General features: G+C 36.6%; 8 protein-coding genes across 34 annotated transcripts in view; 6 read left to right on the top strand and 2 right to left on the bottom strand.

Annotated features, from left to right (window-relative positions):
* The window catches only part of wnk1b (WNK lysine deficient protein kinase 1b), a 73,915-nt gene extending 70,152 nt beyond the window's left edge, over positions 1–3,763 (top strand). For 23 of the 26 annotated variants that reach the window (XM_089127189.1, XM_089127184.1, XM_089127183.1 and 20 more), the window contains one exon: positions 98–3,763. In XM_089127189.1, the coding sequence (XP_088983315.1) occupies positions 98–442 (345 nt within the window). In that variant the 3' untranslated portion in view covers positions 443–3,763. The remainder of the gene's footprint in view (positions 1–97) is intronic. The other 3 variants (XM_089127185.1, XM_089127179.1, XM_089127178.1) reach the window with 1 other exon arrangement.
* An 898-nt stretch (positions 3,764–4,661) lies between these two features.
* LOC148965140 (uncharacterized) lies at positions 4,662–5,757 on the top strand. The gene is made up of 2 exons (XM_089127059.1): positions 4,662–4,769; positions 4,891–5,757. The coding sequence occupies exon 2, from the start codon at positions 4,893–4,895 to the stop codon at positions 5,301–5,303; it is 411 nt and encodes a 136-aa protein (XP_088983185.1). The 5' UTR covers positions 4,662–4,769; positions 4,891–4,892; the 3' UTR covers positions 5,304–5,757.
* Positions 5,758–6,834: 1,077 nt separating this feature from the next.
* On the top strand, positions 6,835–7,527 carry LOC120476692 (perforin-1-like). Its single transcript, XM_089127058.1, has 2 exons — positions 6,835–6,928; positions 7,050–7,527. The coding sequence occupies exon 2, from the start codon at positions 7,052–7,054 to the stop codon at positions 7,460–7,462; it is 411 nt and encodes a 136-aa protein (XP_088983184.1). The 5' UTR covers positions 6,835–6,928; positions 7,050–7,051; the 3' UTR covers positions 7,463–7,527.
* Positions 7,528–10,702: 3,175 nt separating this feature from the next.
* Positions 10,703–11,447, top strand: LOC120476674 (perforin-1). Its single transcript, XM_039667857.2, has 2 exons — positions 10,703–10,809; positions 10,931–11,447. The coding sequence occupies exon 2, from the start codon at positions 10,933–10,935 to the stop codon at positions 11,338–11,340; it is 408 nt and encodes a 135-aa protein (XP_039523791.2). The 5' UTR covers positions 10,703–10,809; positions 10,931–10,932; the 3' UTR covers positions 11,341–11,447.
* Positions 11,448–12,817: 1,370 nt separating this feature from the next.
* Positions 12,818–13,485, bottom strand: LOC120476676 (perforin-1). The gene is made up of 2 exons (XM_039667860.2): positions 13,410–13,485; positions 12,818–13,295 (listed from the first exon to the last, which is right to left on the bottom strand). The coding sequence occupies exon 2, from the start codon at positions 13,291–13,293 to the stop codon at positions 12,889–12,891; it is 405 nt and encodes a 134-aa protein (XP_039523794.1). The 5' UTR covers positions 13,294–13,295; positions 13,410–13,485; the 3' UTR covers positions 12,818–12,888.
* A 2,799-nt stretch (positions 13,486–16,284) lies between these two features.
* On the top strand, positions 16,285–16,960 carry LOC148965139 (perforin-1-like). The gene is made up of 2 exons (XM_089126753.1): positions 16,285–16,382; positions 16,492–16,960. Exon 2 carries the CDS (start codon positions 16,494–16,496, stop codon positions 16,896–16,898), a length of 405 nt encoding a protein of 134 aa, XP_088982879.1. The 5' UTR covers positions 16,285–16,382; positions 16,492–16,493; the 3' UTR covers positions 16,899–16,960.
* Positions 16,961–17,659: 699 nt separating this feature from the next.
* LOC120476727 (perforin-1) lies at positions 17,660–21,877 on the top strand. Of its 2 annotated transcripts, XM_089126754.1 has the most exons (3): positions 17,660–17,932; positions 19,689–19,845; positions 19,954–21,877. In XM_089126754.1, exon 3 carries the CDS (start codon positions 19,956–19,958, stop codon positions 20,358–20,360), a length of 405 nt encoding a protein of 134 aa, XP_088982880.1. In that variant the 5' UTR covers positions 17,660–17,932; positions 19,689–19,845; positions 19,954–19,955; the 3' UTR covers positions 20,361–21,877. The 2 variants fall into 2 exon arrangements, with proteins under 2 accessions (XP_088982880.1, XP_088982881.1); XM_089126755.1 differs by lacking the exon at positions 17,660–17,932 and having other exon boundaries at positions 19,688–19,845.
* On the bottom strand, positions 21,467–22,274 carry LOC148965138 (perforin-1-like). Its single transcript, XM_089126752.1, has 2 exons — positions 22,187–22,274; positions 21,467–22,066 (listed from the first exon to the last, which is right to left on the bottom strand). Exon 2 carries the CDS (start codon positions 22,062–22,064, stop codon positions 21,657–21,659), a length of 408 nt encoding a protein of 135 aa, XP_088982878.1. The 5' UTR covers positions 22,065–22,066; positions 22,187–22,274; the 3' UTR covers positions 21,467–21,656.
* Between the last annotated feature and the right edge of the window lie 343 nt (positions 22,275–22,617).

The following is a 22,617-nucleotide window of genomic DNA, read 5'->3' as shown; positions in this document are numbered from 1 at the left end:
CTTTATCCTTGAGAAACTCAGACCTCACAGTTGAATTTGATGTTATAATACCTGATTAACATGGACTTTTTAATTTTTTTATTCCGCCTCTTCTCAGATGGTCCCTCCTGCAAACATGGGCCGTAAGTACTCGGCTCCGGGCCAGCTGTGCCCGAGCATCGCTGCAACTTTGAGTGGCCACTCGCCCTTGCCCAACACTCCCGCTACCTCTCTGGGGACCCGGAAGGGCTCCTTGTGTCCCACGCCACAGTACACCTACCCCTCCGCCCCTTACAGCGCCCAGTGGGCTGGCTCTGCCCCGCACACCCAGGCCGGTCTGCTGGCCACCTCGCAACCCCTGGGCCAATATCCCCAGGTGCCCGCTCCTTTACAGACCTTCCACATCAGCACTTTGCAGAAGTCAGTCAGCCACCCGGGCGGACCCAACCTGAAGACCACGTAGGGCAGGGCCTAGCCGCGCCAGGCCGAAATGACTCTCGAGTTGGAGGTGGGGGCAATCAGGGGCGAGGGGGGCTGGGGAGCAAGTATTTGATTGCATTGCAGAGATTCGGTCATAAGAGTTTCCTTTGGGTGATTGAGAAGGATCCTGCATGCTCACGGATACGCCACAGGGATGATGCACAACGACCCTAGGGATAAGAGAGGATGAAAATAAAACAATGGACACTTTGAATACAATGTTACGTGGCCAAAGAAGGTGACCATTTTTATCGTTAAGGTGCGTGCATCCTTCACCACCAGGGGCTTGACTTGTGTTTAGAGGTTTGCTGACCTAAGATGAAATGAACGCCACCTCCACCCATCCCAGAATCCAGCTATCTGTATATCCTCTTGATAAATTCATACATCAAGCATATCACAAAACAGAAGTCGGGTGGGTGTTGGTGAGCAAACCGAGTGTCCTTGTTCCCCTCTTGCCCTAAACCCTCTGCTGCAATGCCATGGAATAATGCAATAATTACAATGGTAGAAAAAAGCCCATTTTAAAACACAGGAAGTGGCCTTCATTAGATAAAAAAAAAATGTACAGATATCCTTTGTTTTTAAATTGGGTTATTAGGGTTTTGATTCCATTTGCTTGCTTGGTTGGTTGGTTGTTGTTTTTTTCCCTATGCCCTTCAAGCCGGCCTTGTGTAGCAGAATGTTAGGGACTTTTTTTTTTTGGTCACATGTTTAGAGGCCTTTCATCTGCCCCCAGGGGTTGTACTACCAAGCTCCTACAGCTCCCAGCATGCTTTGCAGCACCTTCACACACTTACGGTTTTCTCATTGGGCCACACCACAAGGTGACGTGTAATATAGTGGATACAATCAGTTGGATTGGGGTTTGGATACGAAACCAGGGCACGGAGGCCCGTGAAGCTTTAAATCTATGACTAATGTAACAGCTTTTTCTAATCATGGCAGCATTAGGGGCCTCTTACGATAGTCTGATCGAATAAGAAGTCGTGTTCTGTATGGACCTGTATTTACTCATCAGTTTTTGATGTTAAAACACTGTGATTATTATAAATGTTGTTGGACAACATTAGCTAAAAAGAAAAGTAGACAAAAAAACATGAAATTTTGGAGGGTTTTGGATATTTGCAAGCATTCATGAGATGTAAGGCTAGCTTATCTTATTGGAGACACTTTAACCCTTTCCCCTTTCTACTTTCTTTATATTATTAGATAAATGTGAATGTAAAATGGATTCAATTAATGTACTTGAAGAAACAAATCTTTCCCCTTTTCCCTATGCCCAGTGAGCTTTCTGAAGATTCTAGTGCCTTGCGTTATTTTTTTATTTTATTTTTATTTTCTTTGCTTCAGGGTTTGATAAATAAGGCAGCGGAGAGTCTGGTTGGAGTGCTGGTCTTTGGACTTCACAGAGGGTGAATATTAATATATTGCGTAAACGAGGTGTCGTCTGAACCCATTTGTTGGCACAGTCCTAGCCTTTAGGCAGAGTTGCAAAAAGCTTCTTATAGAAAGTGTACAAATACATGATCCAGCCATTATATCACATTCAAAGGCTGTGAAAGTACTTGAGGTTTGAGTTTTTTAGATCAGTCTGAGTGTGCCTATCATCAGTGCACCCTTGCTAGCATAACCACGGTGTCTTTATTTTACAGATGGATTCTCATGAGCAGCTCTTGTGAAGGTGAGGGATCGGCTCAGATAGAAACGCAGGATGAGGGAAGTTAGTAGGCATGATGGGACAGTATGTTGTAAGTATTTCAGAACCTCCAATAGATTAGATGTTTTTGACACCATCCAGTGTCAAACCCTCTCCGGTGAGCGTAGACTGGCACGTTTTACTCATTTAGCAACAGCAAGTGTAACTTCACGAGTGAGAAAAGGACCAGAAAGGTGAGAAAAGACAGTTAGCAACCCTCACCGACACAAGAGCCAAAGCAGCACTGTTGAATTCGACTGATTTCTCATCAAACCTCTTCTTTTTAACTCACACTGCCCATATAAGTTCTCATGTCAATCGGTTTTATGGCAGATCAGTAGCTTCTTTTGGGGGATCTCTCTCTCTCTCTCTTTGTAGCAGTCGGTCAAATCACTCTTGTAAATGCTTTGGTTAATTCTAAATGCTATTAACTGCATTAGACCTGCCTACGTTTTAGTTTCGCGTTTTGCACGTTCGACTGTGCAAAAGTAAAGAGAGCAGTCCTGATTCACCAGAGACGAGAGCATTTTATTTGGGGTACAGATGCTCTCATCACCATAACTACTGAAAGGACTACGATTACAACTGCTTAATGTGTTTTCCGTGAAACGTGTGGCACAGGAACGTAACTTTAGGTCAACTGTACAGTGTAGATTCTCAACTGGCTCTCTATATTTAAAATACGATAGTTTTACCTTTTGCTTTGTACACAACGCTTTACCTGTAGACAGCTCGTTTTTACCCACTTTACGTCGTTCGGTTCATTCAAACTGTGAACACATCAAAAGGTCTTTAACAAAGAGGTCCCACCTGCTCAGTGTTCAGACTAATGAAATCTGTAATGCTACATTCTGAGTGCCATGTCCCTGCTCCAGATACAAGTGTTAAGAAACAGGTCATCCTGTTCGACTGTAGAGGGCGCTAATGTAACTGCAATGCAGGACCTTCAACATTTAAATGAGATTCACCTCTGACCTCTGATGTGAATGATAACAGCACCTTGAAAAATACAAAAACCTCTTCTTTATCCTTCACTTTACTTTGACAAAATTGTGTTTGTAGCATGCTGATGTGCGAATGAGCCATTCAGTATCGATACACATTGTGATTAATTATTATTTCTTATTTGTTTTGCATGATACTTAAGTTACACAGAAAAAAAAAAATGCACACAAACTCACTCAAAAAGTATCTTGTTGAATGAAAGCCTCCTTTCTAGTCGCTCTCCTGTGGAAAGAAATACAACAGAACAATGTTTACTTAATGCTACTGACCTGTCATTAAGTTATTTTGGGTTTTTTTACTGCTATCTGATCCGCTTGTTTTGCTGTCTTTTGAGTCTCTGGATTTTCTTCTGGCGACTTTCATTAAGTGTTTTTTTTTTTTTCTCCGTATGATATTTAACATTGTACAAAATGTTAAAAAAAATTCCTTAAAATGAAAACCAAACAAAAACAAGTAGGGAATCATCTGCAATGTTTAACTGTCTGTTTTGCACTAAGTATAGGGTGTTCAAGCTTCATATAAAACTGCGCTTTGCGCTCCAATAAAACAGCATTTGTTACCTTATTTGTAAACTTAATAAAAGTCATTTAAATAAATCAAGTTTGCCTCTCCTTATCAATTCATACTGGGTCCTGGATTAGTTATCATGCAGTTTAGAGCAATCGACCCAATGACATACTTGCATTAAATTACTTTATAATCTCTTATGAGCTACTAAATACTGCAATCTGTATTATATGTGTTATTTGTGCCCACCTTTACTATGTCATGAATGTCCAATAATTATTTGTTCATACTAGCAAATCTGCATCTGATGTACAAAGAGAATGGTATTTTTCTGTATAAATAGTGCATTGATACTTTATACAACACTGCACCCTACCAGTGAGTGTTATTTGCATCTATATGATAAAGGTGTGAATGACACCACGTGTGCACATAAACACTGTGCCTCGTCCTTCCAGATGTGTACATGCAGTACATTTATTTGCAGTTCCATGTCCTTTCGCTTTATACTTTTTAATTGTTACAAACACCCATGGCCATGTTAATATACAAAACTTCTTCACTGCTTATTAATATTTAAAAGGCTTTTGTCTGCCAAATTAAATGTGGTCCAACCAAATATATATATATATATATATATATATATATATATATATATATATCTCAAGCATTTTTCAAAAACTGTTTTTAACTTATCTTAAATGTCTTTAAGTAAAAAAAAAATGTAAAATTAAACCAGCATTAAATAGTTAATTTATAAGAATGCAGCACATGTAAAACATTTTATCGATAAGATATTTCAAAAGATTATTGATTTTATTTATAACTCTTGTACATCATTGGCTCAGTGTTTTCTGTTTTTGTAGATTTGTAGGACTGAGAACTATTATGTTAATGCACTGCTTCTATGCTTACTTGGCATACAATTTATACACTCTTGGCATCTTTACAAATGTAACTAGGTCGATGTGAAAACTACACAGATACACATGTTATTGAACCACCTGTTGATGACCTTTGGAAGATTTGTATTGATTGGGCAGTTTTATAAAGGTTGTGAGGATCAGGAATTAAACATACTGAATCTAATACGAGCAAGGTAAGACATCTTTAACACTGATTCACACTTCAGCTTTTTGCCACTTTCAAGACACATTGTTTTTACTTTTCAATATGTGAGTCAGACATCTGTATAACTGAACCTGTATTGTTTCTGACAGATATGGCGGTGTTTAATGGTGTTCGGCTGGTGTCTCTGGCTGTGCTGGTGTTGGTGTCTCAGCTGGACTCTGCCAGCGCTGCTGTTCGGGTGTTTGGTTTAAGTGCCAGAGGCCTCGGCGGGGACGATTTTGAAGATTATCTCGATCCATACCTCAAGGTCAGGTGTGGATCTTCTTTTGGGCAGACAGAAAGTTTCGATGATAATAATAATCCTACATGGTCTGTAGAGTTCAACTTCCCAACCTGCAATCAATATGACGAGCTGGAGGTGGAGTTGTGGGACAGTGACCTATTTTTTGATGAACACTTCGCCACGTGTACCTCAAAAATGGTGGATTATCATACGCTTTTTCACACTACTTGTGATCTGAACCCCGGACGTCTGTTTTACAAGTACGAGTTGAATCCATAAACCTTTTCCAAACAGCTTTGAAACACACTGTAACTAGCCTGATTGGAATAAAGTTGAGCAATATGCAATATAACGTGTAGGTTTTGCATTAAGATGTTCATTAAAATTTACAGCTAACATACTTTTCATCTTTAGTGAAATGTTTTTACAAACAGCAACATAAAAATACAAATGAAAGTCATAAATCAAGGTTGTCTCTGCTTCTCAGTTCACACTGAATCTAGTTTTAATTTGTGCTCTTTATTAAATATAGTGCACCATATAGCCCTGCTTCTCCTCTCACAGATTGGTGCAAGTGATAAATTCCCCATAACCTGCACATCACATCACAACACACACACTTTTCATACTTGTAAACATGAGTATTTTACTCTACATTTTATGCTATAGAAAGTGTACATCAAATGTACATAATTGATTTTACCATTTACAATAAAAGGTCTCTTGCTCCTTTGATGATCATTTTTTCTGTGTAAATGTGAATGATCCCTGGAATTGCCAAGTTCTAAATAGGCAATAAACAAACAAACATTTGTTGTGAATGAATCATTTATGGCTCATGAATCATTGATCCAGTTTATTTATAGTGATTTCAGCTCTGTCATTGAATCTAAGACAGATTTTACATGATGATGAATATAATGTGGAAACATCACGAAATGCAAAACAAAGACATATTATGACACAGATGATGATGGCATATGTATAACTTGGCCTACAAAAAAAAGATATATTCTAGAAGTAGGCTGTAGACCTATGACTAAGAAGAATGTCATAAGAATCTGTATTTTCCTGTATCCTGTATTGATGGTCTCTAGAACCCAAGGATCTGATGTTACCTTCTCCCAACTCTTTAGGCATAGTTGGGAGTTCTCCATCGACTCTGAGATTGCTATGCCTGTCCTCCCTGTGGTTTGAAACTCCAGGTCCGTCTCTTAAGTGATCCTCCCCTGACTGGAGTGTGTAACTGGTCAGTTTGGGGAGCCTGGTAAAACGGTCTGGTGCCTTGATCATGGAGTTGGTAACCATTATCTCTCCTTCTGTCATTCATACCCACACGGTTCTGAACGAGGAAAGTGTGGGGGCTGAAAAGAATGAGCAGCTCGATGGCCTTATTTTGTAGGTCCTGCACCAAATGTTTTCTGAACTGATTGTCTTCTGTGTCTTGCCCGATCAGCAGCATTCAGTAAAGACTGTGAATCAGTTTGAAATATCTGACCGTTTTTAACTAAGATTTTTTTTTTTAATGAAACCAGCATAAAATAGTTAATTTATAAGAATGCAGCACATGTAAAACATTTTATCGATAAGATAATTCAAAAGATTATTGATTTTCTTTATAACTCTTGTGCATAGCCTACATCATTGGCTCAGTGTTTTCTGTTTTCGTAGATTTTTGGGACTGAGAACTATTATTTTAATGCACTGCTTCTATGCTTACTTGGGATACAATTTATACACTCTTGGCATCTTTACAAATGTAACTAGGTCGATGTGAAAACTACACAAATGCACATGTTACTGAACCACCTGTTGATGACCTTTGGAAGATTTGTATTGATTGGGCAGTTTTATAAAGGTTGTGAGGATCAGGAATTAAACACACTGAATCTAATACGAGCAAGGTAAGGCATCTTTAACACTGGATCACACTTCAGCTTCTTGACACTTTTAAGACACATGGTTTTCCCTTTTCAATATTTGTGTCATCATCTGTATAACTGAACCTGTTTTGTTTTCTGACAGATATGGCGGTCTTTAATGGTGTTCGGCTGGTGTCTCTGGCTGTGCTGATGTTGGTGTCTCAGCTGGACTCTGCCAGCGCTGCTGTTCGGGTGTTTGGTTTACGTGCCAGAGGCCTCACCGGTGACGGTTTTGAAAACTTTCTCGATCCATACCTCAAGGTCAGGTGTGGATCTTCTTTTGGGCAGACAGAAAGTCTCGATGATGACAATAATCCTACATGGTCTGTAGAGTTCAACTTCCCAAACTGCAAACGATATGACGTTCTGGAGGTGGAGTTGTGGGACAAAGACGTGTTTTATGATGAACACTTAGCCACATGTTCTGAAAAGGTGTTGTTTAATAGGGGTGAATCCATTGTTTGTGGTCAGGGCCCCGGAGGAACCCTGTTTTTCCATTACGAGTTGAATCAATAAACCTTTTCCAAACAGCTTTGAAACACACTGTAACTAGCCTGATTGGAATAAAGTTTAGCAATATAACGTGTATGTTTTGCATTAAGATGTTCATTAAAATCTACAGCTAACATACTTTTCTTCTTTAGTGAAATACTTTAACTAACAGCAACATGAAAATACAAATGAAAGTCATAAATCAAGGTTGTCTCTGCTTCTCAGTTCACACTGAATCTAGTTTTAATTTGTGCACTTTATTAAATATAGTGCACCATATAGCCCTGCTTCTCCTCTCACAGATTGATGCAAGTGATAAATTCCCCATAACCATCACTGCACACCAACTCTTTTCATACTTGTAAACATGAATATTTTACTCTACATTTGATGCTATAGAAAGTGTACATCAAATGTTCATAATTGATGAGCAAGAGACCTTTTACGGAAATTTGAATGATCCCTGCAATTGTTCTAAATAGGCAATAAAAAATAAAACAATTGATCGCTCATGAATCATTTCATTATTGATCCAGTTTATTTACAGTGAGTTCAGCTCTCCTGTCGAATCTAAGACAGATTTTACATGACGATGAATATTTTGTCACGAAATGCAAAACAAAGACATATCATGACACGGATGATGATGTTTAACTTAGCCTACAAAAAAAGATATATTCTAGAAGTAGGTTGTAAGACCTCTGTCTAAGGAATGTCATAAGAACCTGTATACTGTATTGATTGTATCTAGAAACCAAGGATCTAATATTGCCTTTTCCCAACTGTCCAGGCGGGAGCCGTCGACTCTGAGATTGCTATGCTATGGATTCCCTGTGGTTTGAAACTCCAGGTTCGTCTCTTAAGTGATCCTCCCCTGACTGGAGTGTGTGATTGGTCAGTTTGGGGAGCCTGGTAAAACGGTCTGGTGCCTTGATCATGGAGTTGGTAACCATTATCTCTCCTTCTGTCATTCATACCCACAGGGTTCTGAACGAGGAATGAGCAGCTCGATAGCTTTATTTGGTTTGTGCGTCTCCTCATTCTCGATCGGGCAGCCCAGGTAGCTGTTATACTCTTGTCTCATTCACTGATCGGCCTTTTGGCGCTCCTTACCAGGACAACAGAGTTCTCAGTAACCTCATCAGGTCCCAAAGTGTTACGGGCTGCGATATCTCACTCCACACTGATGACATGTTCCCCATACTACTCTCAGGGGGGTAATCTAACTTAACAAACAAACTTAATTAAACTGGGGTGCAGCTTTTGGATTATTCCAGGCTTTTCTCAGCATCTGGGAATAATCCTCAGCCACAGGAATAGACACAGTAGGCTGTGCACAGGACATAAGTCCATCAAGAATTATTTTGGGATGATCTTATACATTTTAATATGTAAAGTCTCAGTCTCTGTGGTTTTAAGAGATTATAATCCTCTCCTTATCATTTCATACTGGATCCAATACACAAATATTTTATCGATAATATATTTCAAAAGATTATTGATTGTCTTTATAACTTGTACATCATTGGCTCAGTGTTTTCTGCTTTTGTAGCTTTGTAGGACTGAGAACTATTATTTTGATGCACTGCTTCTGTACTGTAATTATTTTAAAAGTGCTTAGCAGACAAGAAGGGCTTAACCTGGGCTAAAAGACGGAGATGAAAGAAACAGGACTTAAAGGGATAGTTCACAAATTTTTTTGATATGTTTTAGCTTATTGATATGCTTAGCTTATTGATATTGATATGTTTTAGCTCAAGGGCATCCAAGATGTAGGTGTCTTTGTTTCCACAGTAGTTTCAATTTTGATATTTTTTGGTCAAACCGTTCTTGTCTGTCAGTCATGTAATGGAGGTCTATGGTCACCACCTCAAAGAGCATGCATAGAGAAGTCCAAATTAAACATGATTTAATGACTCGTAAATGTAAGGACACATTGATGGCCTAAAACACGAAACGAGCGGTTTGTGTGAGAAAAAGAACAGTATTTATATCGTTTTTACCTCTTGTAATCACAGCCATGTCCAAGTACTCTGAGGGCGCGGGCGTTTCGGTCTGCGCATGCGCGGGAAAGCACCAGAAAAGCCTCGGAAGTGATCTCTCGTGCGTTGACGTCACTCATTGTTTTGTTTTTTGACATAACAAATTCAACGTTGTCTGTTGAAATTTCGAAATCGTCTTCCATTGCAATTTCCTGTATATCTAAATATGTTTAGATCTTCACAATGAAGGGTAACACTTCCGAAAACTCTGTGTAAACAATGGGTGACATACACGTGCGAGAGATCAGGCCGAAGCGCCCGCGCCCTCAGAAAATACTGTTCTTTTTCTCACACAAACCGCTTTTTTCATGTCTTAGGCCATCAATGTGTCCTGACATTTACGAGTCATTAAATCATGTTTAATTTGGACTTCTCTGTGCATGCTCTTTGAGGAGGTGACCATAGATCTGCATTATATGACTGACAGACAAGAACGGTTAAAAAATCTCAAAATTGAAAATACTGTGGAAACAAAGACACCTACATCTTGGATGCCCTTGAGGTAAGCTACAGTAAAACTAAGAGAACTATCCCTTTAACCACATCACTTATCTGCTTATCATATTTAAGGTTGTTATCAGGCCAGACTCGATATTCCCAAATTCTGAACACAGGCGGGGCTTTACGGTAACTATGTTTGGAGATCAAACTCACTCTTGGCACTCTTTGCATCTTTACAAATGTAACTAAAGGTCAATGTGAAAACAACACAGATACACATAGAAAACCTGGACCTTTGGAAGATTTGTATTGATTGGACAGTTTTATAAATGTTGTGAAGATTACTATATAAACTGAATCTAATACAAGCAAGGTAAGGCATCTTTAAAGGAATACTCCACTTTTTGGTCATGTAAATATACAAAACTTCTTCACTGCTCATTCATATTTAAAAGGCTTTTGTACCAAATTAAATGTAGAATATGCATTTTTGAAAAATAGGGTTTTTAAACTTTTCTTTTTAAAAAAGTCTTATAAAACCAGCATTAAATAGTTAATTTCTATGAATGCAGCACATTTAAAACATTTTATCGATAAGATATTTCAAAAGATTATTGATTTTCTTCATAACTCTTGTACATCATTGGCTCAGTGTTTTCTGCCTGTTGGACTGAGAACTATTATTTTAATGTTTCTATGCTTACTTGAAATACAATGTTAACACTCTTGGCATCTTTACAAATGTAACTAGGTCGATGTGAAAACTACACAGATACACATGTTATTGAACCACCTGTTGATGAACTTTGGAAGATTTGTATTGATTGGGCAGTTTTATAAAGGTTGTGAGGATCAGGAATTAAACATACTGAATCTAATACGAGCAAGGTAAGACATCTTTAACACTGATTCACACTTCAGCTTTTTGCCACTTTCAAGACACATTGTTTTTACTTTTCAATATGTGAGTCAGACATCTGTATAACTGAACCTGTATTGTTTCTGACAGATATGGCGGTCTTTAATGGTGTTCGGCTGGTGTCTCTGGCTGTGCTGGTGTTGGTGTCTCAGCTGGACTCTGCCAGCGCTGCTGTTCGGGTGTTTGGTTTAAGTGCCAGAGGCCTCGGCGGTGACATTTTTGAAGATTATCTCGATCCATACCTCAAGGTCAGGTGTGGATCTTCTTTTGGGCAGACAGAAAGTTTCGATGATAATAATAATCCTACATGGTCTGTAGAGTTCAACTTCCCAAACTGCAATCGATATGACAAGCTGGAGGTGGAGTTGTGGGACAGTGACCTATTTTTTGATGAATACTTCGGCACGTGTTCCGAAAATGTGATGTTTAAAGGGGTTTACTCCATTACTTGTCGGGGCTCCGAAGATACCCTGTTTTACAGCTACGAGTTGTTAGAATAAACCTTTTCCAAACAGCTTTGAAACAAACTGTATGATAGGAATAAAGTTGTCCAATATAACGTGTATGTGTTGCATTAATATGTTCATTAAAATCTACAGCTAACATACTTTTCATCTTTAGTGAAATACTTTAACTAACAGCAACATGAAAATAGAAATGAAAGTCATAAATCAAGGTTGTCTCTGCTTCTCAGTTCACACTGAATCTAGTTTTAATTTGTGCTCTTTATTAAATATAGTGCACCATATAGCCCTGCTTCTCCTCTCACAGATTGGTGCAAGTGATAAATTCCCCATAACCTGCACATCACATCACAACACACACACTTTTCATACTTGTAAACATGAGTATTTTACTCTACATTTTATGTTTTAGAAAGTATAGTATACATCGAATGTTCATAATTGATGAGCAAGAGACCTTTTATTGTAAATGGCTTTTTTTTTTTCTGTGGAAATTTTAATGATCCCTGGAATTGCTAAGTTCTAAATAGTCAATAAAACAAACAAAAAAAAATCACGCATGAATCATTTCAATGAATATTGATCCAGTTTATTTATAGTGATTTCTCTCGTCGAATCTAAGACAGATTTTACATGATGATGATTATTATGTGGAAACATCACGAAATGCAAAACAACGACTGACACTGATGATGGCAAACTTAGCCTACAAAAATATATATTCTAGAAGTAGGCTGTAGACCTCTGTCTAAGAGGAATGTCATAAGAAACTCTATCCTGTATTGATTGTTTCTAGAAACCAAGGATTGTTCACCCAAAAGTATTTATCATTGTTATTCCAAACATGTATGAGTTTCTTTACTGTTGATTACAAAAGAAGATATTTGAAAGAATGATGGTTAACAAACAGTTGATGACTGGAAAACAAGCTCCATAGAGGTCAATGGATGCCGTCACCTGTCTGGTACCATCATTCTTACAAATATCTTCTTTTGTGTTCAACAGTCAAGAAATACATACACGTTTTGGACTTGAGGGTGAGGTAGTACTAAAAAAAACATAATTTGGGGGTGAATTATCCCTTTAATAGTCCACATTTTTAAGTCATCTGCTGTTTACTCTTAATGATCAAGCAACAGACAGAGACCTTCCAGTTGGCTTATTATTTATGAATTCATTTAACTATACACTACCTGTTCAAAAGCAGAAATACATGTGCAAAAATTGCACTATTTGGGGAATTTATGACTTGCTGCTGCATTTGGGAAACAAAACTGTGAGCAGAAAGAGAAGCTGATATGACACCACTTGAGAATGAGAGGTGATTCTGAATCATCTCAAGTATTAGTTGCTTTTCCTTCTCAATTCACACTGAGTTCTTTTTGATATATGGCTTTATTAATATGGTGAATTCACTTTGTTAGTTTTTGTTTTTTGTAAATAGATTAAAAGCATTTTAGTAAAATATTTATAGCCTATATATCAGTAAATCCAAAACACACACACACACTAGCAAATAAAAAAGGTTCAACTTTATTGTTATCAGCCTCAAAGTAGTTTACAAACTGCTGATTTAGAACAGGTTTATTTTGCTTCATAATTGTAAAACATAGTTCCTTTCTTCAGATAACAATTTACCCCGAAAGACCCTTTTCGCACCAGTTTGCTGCACACGCCCAAACGATCATCATATTTCAGGTCTTTGTCCCACACCTCCACCCTCAGGTTTTGATTTGCTCCGCAATGTGGGAAGTAGAATTCTTTATTCCAAATAGGATGAGCAGTATCCTTGATAAATGATGTCTGCCCCCCAAAAGAAGAGCCACACCAGACCTTGAGGTATGGATCGGGTTTGTTTCCAGCAGCGTCACCGGTGAGATCTCTGGCATGTAAGCCAAACACCCGAACAGCAGCGCTGGCAGAGTCCAGCTGAGACACCAACATCAGCACAGCCAGAGACACCAGCCGAAGAACTTTAAAGACCGCCATATCTGTCAGAAACAATACAGGTTGAGTTATAGACAAACATTGAAATGTAAAAATAATCTCTCTGTCTTTAAAGTGTCAAGAAGCTGAACTGTGATCCAGTGTTAAAGATGCCTTACCTTGCTTGTTTTAAATTCAGAATGCATGTTTCCTGATCCTCACAACCTTTATAAAGCTGCCTAATCATAAAAATCTTCCCAAGGTCATCAACAGGGTTATATCCCACGTGCATCTGTGTTGTTTCCTCATTGACCTAGTTACATTTGTAAAGATGTAAAGTAAAGCATAAAATAATGTGGTTCTCAGTACAAAGCAGAAAACACTGAGCTAATGATGTACAAGGGTGTCCATTATGAGGAAAATCAATTATCTTTTAAATATGTAGTTTAACTGAGTTGCATTCTTAGAAATTAACTTAAATATTTGATGCTGGATTCAAATTTTTTTTTTTTTACTTTTATACATTTTTTTAAGAAAAATGTACATCTAATGACCCTAAAAAGTAATGTGGTGCAACCATAAAAAATAAGTATTTTCAAAAATGCTTTAAGTATGGATTATATATACAGTAGATATATAAAACAAGTCTGTTTATTTATTACTTACCCTCAAGTACCAAACATATTTGATACTAGATTACTGTATTGCACCGCATTACTTTTTTAGGGTCAATAGATTTAACTCATTAACTTTTCATAAAAATTGTATTAAGTAAATATATATATATATATATATTTATATATATACATAAGAAATCAGGACTGAGAAAAATTACACACTTGGCATCTTGACAAAGCGGAGATGGGATTAAACCCTGTTGATGACCTTTGGAAGATTTTTGTGATTGTATATTTTTATAAAGGTTGTGAGGATCAGGAAGTATATAGTTAAATTCTTCATCCCTAAATGATTAGCCAACTAGAAGGTCTCTGTCTGTCACTTGACCCTTAAGAGAAAAACAGCAGATGACTTAAAAATTTGGACAATTAAAGGGATAGTTCAACCAAAAATTACATATTTTTTTTTATCACTTACTCACCCTCAAGTCCCAAACATATATGAGTTTCTTTCTTCTGTTGAACACAAAAGAAGATATTTGAAAGAATGATAGTTACCAGACAGTTGACGGCACCCATTGACTCCTATAGTTGTTTTCCAGTCGTAAACTGTCTGTTAACCAAAATTTTTTTGTTCTACAGAAGAAAGAAACTCATACAAATTTGTAACAACATGAGGGTGAGTAATTATCAATATTTTTGGGTGAACTATCCCTTTAAGGTGAATGAGGGTGATGTATAGGCAATATATGTTTAAACCATTTTTGAAAATACCCTTTTTTACCGTTTTTGTTGATGTCGTTGTTGTTTTTTACTGAATGTTTGCACCACATGTCTTTTTTAGGGTCATTAGATGTACACTTCTTAAAAAATGTATAAAACTAAAAAAAAGAAAAAAATTAAACCAGCATCAAATGGTTAATTTCTAAGAATGCAACTCGTTTAAACTACATATTTCAAAGATTTTTGATTTTCTTTATAGTGGACACTCTTGTACGTCATTGGCTCTGCCTAAGCTTTGTAGGACTGAGAACTATTATTTTAATGCTATGCTTCTTCTATGCTTACTGGGAATACAATTTTTTACACTCTTGGCATCTTTACAAATGTCATCAGGTCAACGCGGAAACAATACAGATACGCATGGGATTGAACAGATATGCATGATGATGACCTTTGGAAGACTTTTGTGATTTTATAGTTTTATAAAGGGGATCAGGAAGCGCACTCAAAAAAACAAGCTGTTAAACAAATCTAATTAAATTAAGGAAAACTTTTCCATGAGATTGAATTACATGTATCCAACTTTTTTTTTAAATTAATTGTTTTGTATGAACTTAAAAGTTCTGCAGTGAAAGAATTTTTTGTCAGATAATAAATTTTTGTCAGATAATATTTTTTTTCCTGTCAATAAAATTGCCATAAATTTAGTTAAAATGACTTCACAGTTACTTCCAGTCTTTTTCTATTTTTACAGTCAATTTTAATAGTGAAGGTTTAAGTGTGAGATAATGCAAATAGCCTTTAGAATAAGTGCCCATACACTAAACAGTGACCACTCTTCTTGAAAATGGTAACCACCAAAGTCAAAAACATTACAGAAAGTCTAACTTTCTAACATAACTGAACATTAAACACTAAAATGAACTAACAATATCTTTCCATTTACTGAAAAACAGAAAATAACCATTTAAACCCTTAAATATACCAATATGAATATAGCAAACGAGTCGTATCAGATCACTTTTATGCTAGCCTATATTTTTTTTAAGTGGTTATTTTTTTAGCTTGATAGTCTCAGTCTTACTCATTTGCTTTCATTATAGGCAAGGACCATTACATTCTCCAAAAGTGTCTTCAATGGAAATAACCATAACTAAATGACGGCAGAATTATTTTTGGATGAACCAAAATAGTCCTAATATGCATTTACTGAAGGGTTATTATCCAAAATTACCTCTGGACATGAGTGACATGACGAAGACACTATCATTATAAACTTCAGCGTATTATTGATTAGTTTATGTAATTATTAACAAAAAGACAGACGATTATATTCAATAGTAATGCCAAAATCAGTTTATGTACGTATTAACAGAAAGACACACAGAAATTCAAAGTAACGCCTAATTTTTAACCATGATAAAGTGCTTTAACAGTTAAACAAATCCAACAAATACAATTAAAGGGACAATGTAGGAATTTCTCCCGTTCAAACAAATTGCTTTTTTCAAATGCGCTTGCATCTACGGAAGCCATTATGTACCAAAAAGCTATGACAGGATGTCTTCTAATAGCACTTTGTCGAGTGTTCCTTCAAGTGAACAGGTTTTTTATTTCACACAAGCAGCAACTTGACACAACAAACTGAACAAATGTATTGACAAATTTGCCAACTCAGCAAAGCTGATAACAGATACTCATGGGATTTTAAGCACCTGTTGTTGATCACCAATTCAAATAATTTTGCAATGGTCACATGTATAAAGGGGGCTATGATCAGGGAAAAAGCACACAACACCTGATACAAGCAAGGTAAGGCATATTTATCCCTACATTACACCTTTAGACATTATTTCCATCATTTTGATATTTGTGTGTATTAAACCTTTCTGTATTATTGAACATCTGTTCATTCTGACAGATATGGCGGTCTTTAAAGATCTTCGGCTGGTGTCTCTGGCTGTGCTGATGTTGGTGTCTCAGCTGGACTCTGCCAGCGCTGCCGTTCGGCTGTTTGACTTACATGCCAAAGACCTCTCCGGTGACGCTCTTCTAAACAAACCCGATCCATACGTCAAGGTCTGGTGTGGCTCTACTTTTGGGGGGCAGACAGAATATATCAATGATAACAGAAATCCTACATGGTCTGCAGAGTTCAGCTTCCCAAACTGCATAAGTGGTGACAACCTGAAGATGGAGGTGTGGGACCTAGACCTGAATTTTAATGATCCTTTGGGCACGTGTGGCAGAGGGGTGCAATATGGGTCTTTCACCATTACTTGTTATCTGAAAGAAGGGACTTTGATTTACAGTTATGAAGCAAATTAAACCTGTTCTAAATCAGCAGTTTGAGACTGATAACAATAAAGTGTAACAGTTTTTTGCTTAGAGTGTGTGTATTCTGCATTTACTGATCACATAGGCTATATTCATTTACTTTTTACTAAAATAATCTATTTACTCAAATGAAACTAATAAAGTGCATTCAGTACAATACATAAAGCCATACAATATATAAAATAAAACTAGATTCGAAAATACTAGGCTAGAGAAAACTAGAAAAATAGATAACATAAAAAAGCAGATGACCTAAAAATGTGGACTATTAAAGCAGAAATATTTACTCACCCTCAAGTACCAAGTACTCAAGTATGTATGAGTGTCTTTTACTGTTGAACACAAAAGATATTTCAGAGAATATTGGTAACCAGCTGACGGCACAGACTTCCAAAGGCAACTTCTTTTCCTGTCGTCAACTATATGGTCCCCAACATTATTTCAGTGTTCAACAGAGAAAAGATACTCACAGATTTGGAACAACATGAAAATGAGTAAATGAAAACTATTTTTGAGTGAACTATCCCTTTAAGGTGAATGAAGGTGATTGTTAAGCTTCAAAAAACACCATAAAATGTGTCAGTATTATATAATACTTTAAGTATTCTGAAGCCATACTGTATTTATATATGAGGCAAAAAGTTCAATCGTTATTTCATAGCCCTCCTTGGCGCGTAGCAGGCTATGAGAGTCGTTCGATGTCATGAATCGCTCAAAACAAATCTTTTAGTTTTTAATTGATTCGCTCACTATTCGAACCGAGTTTTCAAGAGGTGAAGCTCATCAGTGATTATAACGACGTTGTGCGGTTTGTTCGTCACCTAAACTTATCATATGACTAAATAACTATGTGAATATAGCGGACGAGTCGTATCAGATCACTTTTATGTTATATTGTTTTATATGGTTATTTTATAGCGTGCAGAGCCGTCTTCATTCGCTTTCACTAGCTTACAATTGTCAAGTGACCACATGCTCCAAAAATGTCTTCCACGGAAAGTAACCATACGGATTTCCTAATGAAGGTGAGTAAATGACGGCAAGATTATTTATGGATGAACCAACATTAGTCCTTTAATATGCATTTACTGAAGGGTTATTGCCCAAAATTACCTCTGTAGCACATGTAACGTTAACGAAGACACTATCGTTATAAACTTCAGCGTATTATTGATTAGTTTAGGCTACGTGCTAACAGAAAGACATATGCAAAGCAACACCAAATATTACTAACCATGATAATTAAAGTGCTAACAGTTAAACAGATCCATCAAATACAATTAAAGAGACAATGTGTAGGAATTTCTCATATCTAGTGGTGAAAATGTATGTTGGACTTCATATTTTCTGAAGTACATGCATTGTTAGACATCACATCATAATCAACTTTGAACTTTAAATGTCTATCTGGCTATAGAATAAAGTACACAACCAAACAATGAAAAAAGCTTGTAATTTAGACTGTGACATTGACTTAAATGTTGAGACGAAAGCTCAAATTCAGTGTCTCTTGTGAAGTCTTTCTCCTGCTTTAGCTCAATCCACCTGGAAATAGCTATCCTGACATTAACTCTTTTTAAAATCTGAGATCTGAATACAAATGATACATTTGCACTAGATATTTAAAAGATTTATTTTCTTTATAATGGACACTCTGATATGTCACTGTTTTCGGCTTTTGTCACTCAGAATAGAATTACTAAAAATATTTTAATGCATTGCTTCTGTGCTTTCTTATGATGCAATTTTATGCATTCTTGCCAACTTGTGGCCAACACAGAAACGCATGGGATTTAACCACCTGTTGATGACCTTTTGGAAGACTTTTATGATTGTATAGTTATTGTAGGAGCCATTTCGATGTTCTGTCCAGGTGCTTAGCGGTTACAGTTATATAAAGGTTGTGAGGGGGTGAAATTTAGGACGATTCTAAGGGCCCACACCAACTCTGCTTCTGCACATGTACTGTACTCTGTGTCCTGTCCTTGAGCAAGACTTTCTTCTGAATCTGTGATGTTGGACTTTGAGTTGGAAAAAGAAAAAGACAAATGCCAAAGAAGATAGAGACAGGGTAAATATTAGGGGTGTCACGATTCTCCAAATCCTCGATTCGATTAAGTTATCGATTCTAAGGTCACGATTCGATTCGATTCTCGATTTAAAAAAAAAAAAGTAAAGCGCAGATTGCTATGCAATTTTTAGACTACACATTTATGCATTATGCAATATAAATTTGTTCACAATGTACACTACACCATTGCCAAATTTAAAATATAACAAAAACAAGTAACATAACTTAATAGTATAACATTTAAAGCCCCTGAAATGACTAGAAAAAAAGTTTAGTTAATTTTGATGAACGAGATTGAAGAATAGAGTCAGTAAAACGATCCGAACTTTCCATCACGGACGCGACATGGGGCGTGGCAGTATCGACGATACCATTTTTTATTTCGATTTCGATACCATTGAATTAATTTCGATCGATTTCGATTTAATATCGAAATCGTGACACCCCTAGTAAATATATATATATATATATATATCTTCATGAAGCACATCAGTTTCAGTAGCTAGGGGAATTTTTTTTACCAGCAGTTGCTCTTATTTGCCTTTGCCTACTACCTACAATTGTTACAATCTTATAATAAATAAACACCTTAAATTACATAAAACAGGAAGACGGATGTCTTGGCTCTACAGATGACATTACAATTAAACCAGAGGGTTTGCACAAAAAGATGATTGTTCTATGACAATCTACATTTTTGTCAATTTTAGAGAGTACTACATTCGAGGTAGAAAGCTGATAACAGATACTCATGGGATTTTAAGCACCTGTCGTTGATCACCAGTTCAAAGAATTTTGCAATGGTCACTGCATTATAAAGGGGGCTATGATCTGGGGAAAAAGCACATAACACCTGATACAAGCAAGGTAAGGCATATTTATCCCTACATTACACCTTTAGACATTACTTCCACATTTCCATATTTGGGTGTATTAAACCTTTCTGTATTATTGAACATCTGTTCATTCTGACAGATATGGCGGTCTTTAAAGTTCTTCGGCTGGTGTCTCTGGCTGTGCTGATGTTGGTGTCTCAGCTGGACTCTGCCAGCGCTGCTGTTCGGCTGTTTGACTTACATGCCAAAGATCTCTCCGGTGACCCTCTTCTAAACAAACCCGATCCATACGTCAAGGTCTGGTGTGGCTCTACTTTTGGGGGGCAGACAGAATATATCAATGATAACAGAAATCCTACATGGTCGGCCGAGTTCAACTTCCCAAACTGCAAAAGTGGTGACAACCTGAAGATGGAGGTGTGGGACAGTGACTTGAATTTTGATGATCTCTTGGGCACATGTGGCAGAGGGGTGCAATATGGGTCTTTCACCATTACTTGTTATCTGGAAAAGGGGACTATGTTTTACAGTTATGAAGCAAAATAAACTTGTTCTAAATCAGCAGTTTGTAAAGCTACTTTGAGACTGATAACAATATAGTTTAATCTATTTACTAAAAACTAACATTCACAATACCATATTATTAAAGACATAGCCTATATCAAATAAAATTAGATTCGATTCAGGGTGAATTGACAAGCAGAAGCAATAATACTTTAGACTTCAGTAGGGATAAGTTGATTTCAGAATCACCTCTCTTTCTCAAATGTTTGTCACATCAACTTCTCTTTCTGCTCAATGATTTATTTTCCACTGGCAGCAAGTGATAAATTACCCCAGTGCAAATCACACATTTTATGCACACTTACAAGAATACATATTTTTTGGAGGCTAAGTTATACATTGAGAGCTTGGCAGTTCCAGGTATCATTAAAATTTCCGTATTCCACAGAGAAAACAAAAATCATCCATGGAATAAAAGACTTTTATTGTAAATGGCTTATCAATTATGAACATTTGACATATACTACACTTCCTGTAGCATAAAATGTAGAGTAAAATACTCATGTTTACAAGTATGAAAAGTATTATGTGGTGTGCCCGGATGTGATGTGCAGTTTATGAGGAATGTATCGCTTGCAACATTCTGTGAGAGGAGAAGCAGGGCTTTACAGTATGTGACCCTTGACCACAAAACATGGGCTCATGGGTCATAATTTTGAAATATAGATTTATACATCATATGAAAGCTGAATAAATATACTTTCCATTGATGTATGGTTTGTTAGATTAGTACAATTTGGCGGGGATTCAACATTTTTAAACATCTGGAATCTGAGGGTGCAAAAAAATCCGTAACATTAAGAAAATCGCCTTTAAAGTTGTCCATTTTTGTTGACGATTGTGCTGCATTCACTTACAAAAATAAATATTTTATATATTTACAGTAGGAAATTTGGAACATGATCTTTACTTAATATCCTAATGATTTTTGGCATAAAAGAAAAAACAATAATTTTGACCCATACAATGTATTGTTGGCTATTCCCACAAATATACTGTACCCGTGCGACTTGTGACTGGTTTTGTGGTCCAGGGTCACATAAAACCTTTTAATAAAGTGCAAAAATTAAAACTAGATTCAGTCAGTGTGAACTGAAAAGCAGAGACAACCTTTATTTAGGACTTTCATTTCTATTTTTATGTTGTTAGTAAAAGCATTTCACTAAAGAAGAAAAGTAGATTTTAATGAACATATTAATGCAACACATACACATTATATTGATAAACTTTATTCCTATCAGGCTATTACAGTTTGTTTCAAAGCTGTTTGGAAAAGGTTTATTTTTTAAACTCGTACTTGTAAAACAGACTTCCGCTGTTCAAATGACAAGTAACTGGGAAAGTCCCATTTTTCACCTCTCTGGTACACGTTCCCAAGTGATCATCAATATTCAGGTCTTTGTCCCACACCTCCAGTTTGAGGTTTTCATAAAGAATGCATTTTGGAAAGTTGAACTCTGCAGACCATGTAGGTCTATTGTTATCCTTGATAAATTCTGTCTGCCCCCCAAAAGAAGAACCACACCAGACCTTGACGTATGGATCAGGAAAGTTTCCAAAAGGATCACCGGTGAGATCTTTGCCACGTAAGTCATACACCCGAACAGCAGCGCTGGCAGAGTCCAGCTGAGACACCAACATCAGCACAGCCAGAGACACCAGCCGAACACCATTAAAGACCGCCATATCTGTCAGAAACAAAACAGGTTCAGTTATACAGATGATGACACAAATATTGAAAAGTAAAAATGATGTGTCTTAAAAGTGTCAAGAAGCTGAAGTGTGAATCAGTGTTAAAGATGTCTTACCTTGCTTGTATTAGATTCAGTGTGTATAATTCCTGATCCCCACAACCTTTATAAAGCTGTCCAATCGATACAAATCTTCCAAAGGTCATCAACAGGTAGTTCAATAACGTGCATTTGTGTAGTTTTCACATCGACCTAGTTACATTTGTAAAGATGCCAAGAGTGTATAAATTGTATGCCAAGTAAGCATAGAAGCAGTGCATTAAAATAATAGTTCTCAGTCCTACAAATCTACAAAAACAGAAAACACTGAGCCAATGATGTACAAGAGTTATAAATAAAATCAATAATCTTTTGAAATATCTTATTGATAAAATATTTTAAAATGTGCTGCATTCTTAGACATTTACTATTTATGCTGTTTTAATTATTTATTCATTTATTTTTACTTTTAGACGATTTTTGTCTGAAGAAAAGTTTTTTTAGTTGTA

This window comes from Pimephales promelas, chromosome 24 (genome assembly GCF_988280905.1).
Source record: "Pimephales promelas chromosome 24, fPimPro1.hap1.1, whole genome shotgun sequence".
NCBI classification, from domain to species: Eukaryota; Metazoa; Chordata; class Actinopteri; order Cypriniformes; family Leuciscidae; genus Pimephales; species Pimephales promelas.
This window is presented reverse-complemented; position numbering and strand designations above follow the sequence as displayed.

Coding starts and splice junctions, on each gene's coding strand:
- LOC120476727 (XM_089126754.1), top strand. CDS start 19,956: ATGGCGGTCTTTAAAGTTCTTCGGCTGGTGTCTCTGGCTGTGCTGATG.
- LOC148965140 (XM_089127059.1), top strand. CDS start 4,893: ATGGCGGTGTTTAATGGTGTTCGGCTGGTGTCTCTGGCTGTGCTGGTG.
- LOC148965138 (XM_089126752.1), bottom strand. CDS start 22,064: ATGGCGGTCTTTAATGGTGTTCGGCTGGTGTCTCTGGCTGTGCTGATG.
- LOC148965139 (XM_089126753.1), top strand. CDS start 16,494: ATGGCGGTCTTTAAAGATCTTCGGCTGGTGTCTCTGGCTGTGCTGATG.
- LOC120476676 (XM_039667860.2), bottom strand. CDS start 13,293: ATGGCGGTCTTTAAAGTTCTTCGGCTGGTGTCTCTGGCTGTGCTGATG.
- LOC120476674 (XM_039667857.2), top strand. CDS start 10,933: ATGGCGGTCTTTAATGGTGTTCGGCTGGTGTCTCTGGCTGTGCTGGTG.
- LOC120476692 (XM_089127058.1), top strand. CDS start 7,052: ATGGCGGTCTTTAATGGTGTTCGGCTGGTGTCTCTGGCTGTGCTGATG.